This window comes from Coregonus lavaretus (assembly GCF_964263955.1).
Source record: "Coregonus lavaretus genome assembly, chromosome: 39".
In the NCBI taxonomy this organism is placed as follows: Eukaryota; Metazoa; Chordata; class Actinopteri; order Salmoniformes; family Salmonidae; genus Coregonus; species Coregonus lavaretus.
Window position 1 is genome coordinate 24,241,594 of NC_140026.1, and position 6,000 is coordinate 24,247,593.

Genomic DNA, 6,000 nt, shown 5'->3' on the forward strand with positions numbered 1-6,000 from the left:
AAGCTCTTCTAATGAATAGGCCAATGGTTTTCCACTTACACCTTGACATTTTCCACGACCCATCAACCTAAATTGAAGTTATAATGAAAACAAAATAAAATGCGACTTGAATGGGCTGCCTCTGTGAGCGTCCCAGCTGTGTGTGACATTTTACCTACTTCATGTACAGAGCCAGGTCCGTTGCCAGAATAGCCCTCTCGATCATCTTCAGAGTGGCCTTGTACTCATCCAGAGACAGACTGCTCAGAATCTGATTCCCCTGGGGGAGAGGGAGGGAGGGAGGGAGGGAGATGGGGGGGAGAGAGAGAGAGAGAGAGAGAGAGAGAGAGAGAGAGAGAGAGAGAGGCAGGGCGTACAAGTTATTGAGCAAGTTCAACTATAACATGGGTGCCATGGCAACACAAAATCCACAACACTCGAAATCAATTCAACAATTGGATCTGCTCTCCTCATCTTTGCGATGTGTGTGTATAATGGTGTGTGTGTCAACGTGCGTGTATGTGTCTACTACATCCCAGATGAACTAAGTGTTGCCCTCCAGTGAATCTGTTCCCATAAAGATGAAGCGGTGCTTTATTACACCATAGAGGAGCGTTATCTCCTAGAGACTAGCAGCTGGAGCTCATGGGCTGCATCCCAAATGACATATAGTGCACTACTTTTGACAAGGTAGTGAGTGGTAAGAAGCAGTGCACCATATAGGGGATAGGGTGCCATTTGGGACATGAAATTGGCACTAAAGGGGAAATGAGGAAACACTAGCATCCTGCTATGCATCTCAAATACATTATGGTGAATGATGCCGGCCGTCTTGTTGTTCCAAATGAATAAATGCAGAACTGACTGAACGAGTTACGGTAACAGTTTATTTGGATAGCCCATCTGTAGGACGCTCTACAGAATATCAGTAACATTTCAACTAACTATCTACTAACCCTAACCCTAACCCCTTATCCTAACCCTAAACTTAACCCTTACCCTAACCCTTTTTCTAAACCTAACCCTAACCGTAACCTTATCAAGCAGTTGCTTATCAACAGATAGTTAGTTGGTGATATCACCACCTGTAGAGCATCTACAGATGGACAATCCGGACTATCCAAATCAAGTGTGATCCGAGTTACTGAGTAAATAATGGAATGAGTGAACAAGTGTGTGTGTGTTTGTTAGTTTGTGTGTGTGCATGCGTGCGTTCGTGTGTTCTTACTGGGCTGTTGAGGATCATGAGACACTGGTCAAAGTGGTGGTGCTCCATGGTGGAGTGGCAGTAGAGCTGGGCCAGGGGATGGTCACTCCTGGTGGAGATTGATACACACAACAACTGTGAGATACACACACACACAGAAAGATACGCACACACACACACACTATTACAGCCTACCTCTGTATGTAGGAGTTGTTGACTCCTCTGTGGTCCAGGTCGTGACTCAGGGTGGCAATCATCAAGGCCAGGATCTCCAGCTCACTCATATTACTCTGACAGACAGAGAGATGGAGGGAGAGAGAGAGAGGGAGAGAGAGGGAGAGAGAGAGAGAGAGAGAGAGAGAGAGAGAGAGAGAGAGAGAGAGAGAGAGAGAGAGAGAGAGAGAGAGAGAGAGAGAGAGAGAGAGAGAGAGAGAGAGAGAGAGAGAGAGAGAGAGAGAGAGAGAGAGAGAGAGAGAGAGAGAGAGAGAATGAGTCACATCATCCACAAAGATGTCCTTGGGGTTTTCCATTACAATGACCATAGTACTCTCTCACACACACACAGACATACACAGACACACACACACACACACACACACACACACACACACACACACACACACACACACACACACACACACACACACAAGGCCATAGTAGGCTACCAGCAAATTAACACAGACACAGGTTCACATACGCATACATACACCCACATACATACACCCACACACATACACCCACATACAGTCGTGGTCAAACGTTTTGAGAATGATACAAATACTAATTTTCACAAAGTCTACTGCCTCAGTTTTGATGATGGCAATTTGCATATACTCCAGAATGTCATGAAGAGTGATCAGATGAATTGCAATTAATTGCAAAGTCCCTCTTTGCCATGAAAATGAACTTAATCCCAAAAAAAACATTTCCACTGCATTTCAGCCCTGCCACAAAAGGACCAGCTGACAGCATGTCAGTGATTCTCTCGTTAACACAGGTGAGAGTGTTGACGAGGACAAGGCTGGAGATCACTCTGTCATGCTGATTGAGTTAGAATAACAGACTGGAAGCTTTAAAAGGAGGGTGGTGCTTGAAATCATTGTTCTTCCTCTGTTAACCATGGTTACCTGCAAATGTGTACCCATTAATAGGGCGGCAGGTAGCTTAGTGGTTAAGAGCGTTGTGCCAGTAACCGAAAGGTCGCTGGTTCTAATCTCCGAGCCGACTAGGTGAAAAATCTGTCGATGTGCCCTTGAGCAAGGCACTTAACCCTAATTGCTCCTGTAAGTCGCTCTGGATAAGAGCGTCTGATTAATTATTATTATTAATTATTAGGAAACACGTGCCGTCATCATTGCTTTTCACAAAAAGGGCTTCACAGGCAAGGATATTGCTGCTAGTAAGATTGCACCTAAATCAACCATTTATCGGATCATCAAGAACTTCAAGGAGAGAGGTTCAATTGTTGTGAAGAAGGCGTCAGGGCGCCCAAGAAAGTCCAGCAAGCGCCAGGACCGTCTCCTAAAGTTGATTCAGCTGCAGGATCAGGGCACCACCAGTGCAGAGCTTGCTCAGGAATGGCAGCAGGCTGGTGTGAGTGCATCTGCACGCACAGTGAGGTGAAGACTTTTGGAGGATGGCCTGGTGTCAAGAAGGGCAGCAAAGAAGCCACTTCTCTCCAGGAAAAACATCAGGGACAGACTGATATTCTGCAAAAGGTACAGGGATTGGACTGCTGATTGTTTGGGGCATCTGGAAAATACCTTGTCCGGAGAAGACAAGTTGAGCGCTACCATCAGTCCTGTGTCATGCCAACATTAAAGCATCCTGAGACGATTCATGTGTGGGTTTGCTTCTTAGCCAAGGGAGTGGGCTCACTCACAATTTTGCCTAAGAACATAGCCATGAATAAAGAATGGTACCAACACATCCTCCGAGAGCAACTTCTCCCAACCATCCAAGAACAGTTTGGTGACAACCAATGCCTTTTCCAGCATGATGGAGCACCTTGCCATAAGGCAAAAGTAATAACTAAGTGGCTCGGGGAACAAAACATCGACATTTTGGGTCCATGGACAGGAAACTCCCCAGACCTTAATCCCATTGAGAACTTGTGGTCGATCCTCAAGAGGCGGGTGGACAAACAAAAACCCACTAATTCTGACAAACTCCAAGCATTGATTATGCAAGAATGGGCTGCCATCAGTCAGAATGTGGCCCAGAAGTTAATTGACAGCATGCCAGGGCAGATTGCAGAGGTCTTGAAAAAGAAGGGTCAACACTGCAAATATTGACTTTGCATAAACTTAATGTAATTGTCAATAAAAGCCTTTGACACTTATGGAATGCTTGTAATTATCCTTCAGTATACCATAGTAACATCTGACAAAAAATATCTCATAACACTGAAGCAGCGAACTTTGTGAAGACCAATACTTGTGTCATTCTCAAAACTTTTGACCACGACTGTACATTTACCCACACACATTCACCCACATACATACACCCACACACATACACCCACACACATACGCACACATATATCCCTTCCTCTCCACTACCGCGACGAAAGAACACACAGGTGCTTATCACAAGTCATAATTACGACCAATGAGACACAAATGGTTGGGCAAACACACTCACACGGCAACTCTCAACACGCACGCACACACAAACACACAGACACACGCACACACAGAGCACACACACTGTCTGCTTGAGAGAGCAGCTGACACAGTAACTCAACAGTCATTTGTTAGCAACAACGGGAGTGTAACATTTAACCTAGCAGAGTACATGTGGGCTACTTCCTCTGCATAGTCATCAGAACAGAGCTGGGTGTGAGTACTGAGGGGAACTGGGTTAAAGTGGAACTGTGTGTTTGGGATATGTTGAGTTCTGTTTATGTCTGAGACACAGTACTTGCTCAAGTGTCTTCGACTTACTATTCATAATAACAATATTCTTCATAATATCATTTTATATCTGATAACTTTCAGTTAAGATGTCAGAGTAACACATTCAGATGTAGTAGAGAACATTTGGTATTTAAATATGATGGTTACTGGAAGCCAATGCTGACTTGACAAAACACACTGGTCGGACTGACCCGGTTACGGCACAGTTACAGCATGGTGACTCATTAGCCATTGGTCGGACTGACAAACATAAGACGTCCTGCTGGGGTTGATTATTTATTGACTGGACGGAGTGACCCGGCACCCTTGCCATGCTGGCCAATGATTGGCTGAGCTCACCTGTAACTGGCCAGATTTGAACAGGGCGAACATGCACTGGGAGGTGTTGAAGGCATGTCTCCAGTTGTGGTAGGCCACGTTTTTCCTATAGTTCTTCTTTACACTCAGGATCCACTGGCACAGACTCTACAGAGAGAGAGGACGGGGGAACAGAGGGAGTGGGGGAGAGAGGGGATTTGAGGGACCACAGTAGGAGATAGACAAGAAAAAGTGGGGAGAAAGAGGGCGAGATGTGGGGGAGGAGGAGGAGGAAGGGAGGGCAAAAACAGACAAAATGGAAAACAGACAGTGACAGTGAGTATCTGTACATCCTCAAGCAGTAGGCCTTAATAGAATCTGCCCAGCCTGGCAATCTGATTGGCATTATAGAGAAAACATTGACCACACTGCTAATCAAATCAATAGATTCTGTTTATCGGATCTTTATCCAATCTTTCCATGTCCATCCATTTACCGGCATCAGCTTCCAATCAAATCTCATTAGTCAATGCATAGTAGTGACTAACACATTTCACCTGACTTGATAATAATCTAAATGAATTTGATTGGCATTTATGTTGCCCTTTTCTCAACCTCAAAATGCTTTGCATTGTATACTGTTCAAGTCCAATCTATTGTTACTGCTGAAAGAGAAGGTCACTACGGTATGTCTCATACTGTATCCTCTCAATTCGCAATCGTATGGCTGTTCTGAGGTCAGTGATGGTCAACCATGCCTCATAAGATTGCATTGGAGTGATCAGCAAGGTACAGCCTGACACTGAACTAGAGAACTGACCTGCTCTTATTTATACACTTGGGTGGTCAGCGTGTCTGCTCTCACTCACAGAGCTGAAAAAGAACCCGCCGCTGTGTAGGGCCCTCACAGCCAATCAAAGGCTCTCTTTATGAGCCGTCCGCGCCGCCGGGGCACTCTGAAGGGCAACCGTGCCGTAAAAGGACCTCTTAATAATATATAATGGGGTGAGGGGCTGTATTTTAGGATATAAAAACACGCAGATTTACGTCACACTGTATGGACATAGCCACGTATACACACACACTACCATCAACACACACACACACACACACACACACCTACCTTGTATTTCATCTGGAAGTTCTGGAAGAGGTTGAGGTCTACAAACATGCGTATGGTGGCCTGAGTGGTCTCAGCGTCGGACAGCTCAAAGTCACTGAAGCTAAACTCCATCAGACGCAGAGACTGGGCTGACGGAACAGTGGCTCCCTTCACATACAGAGGGAGAGAGGAGTGTGTGAGATGGATGTACACACACACACTGTAGGTATGCACACACGCACGCACATACACACATACCCTCCCTAAACACCAGGGATCTCTAGCAGGCATTAATAATTGATGCGCTGTGATCAGCAGAGTCTGAGGCACACCGGAGGAGCATCTATCTGTGTTCGGCTCGCCTCCCCTATAACTGACAGACGGCACTTCTACACAGAGCAGACAGGACACCCCTAATGCACACAGGATCTCTCTCTCTCCTATTCTTCTGTCTCTATCATTCCCTCTCTCACTTTTTTATCACTTCCTCTTTTATC

General features: G+C 45.6%; 1 protein-coding gene across 2 annotated transcripts in view; it reads right to left on the reverse strand.

The window, feature by feature from the left end:
- pde5ab (phosphodiesterase 5A, cGMP-specific, b) overlaps positions 1-6,000 on the reverse strand; it is a 55,866-nt gene that overhangs the window by 5,045 nt on the left and 44,821 nt on the right. For both annotated transcript variants that reach the window (XM_084156194.1, XM_084156193.1), the window contains exons 13-17: positions 5,525-5,671; positions 4,444-4,569; positions 1,382-1,476; positions 1,208-1,295; positions 159-259 (exon numbers count right to left, since the gene is read on the reverse strand). In XM_084156194.1, the coding sequence (XP_084012320.1) occupies positions 159-259; positions 1,208-1,295; positions 1,382-1,476; positions 4,444-4,569; positions 5,525-5,671 (557 nt within the window). The remainder of the gene's footprint in view (positions 1-158; positions 260-1,207; positions 1,296-1,381; positions 1,477-4,443; positions 4,570-5,524; positions 5,672-6,000) is intronic.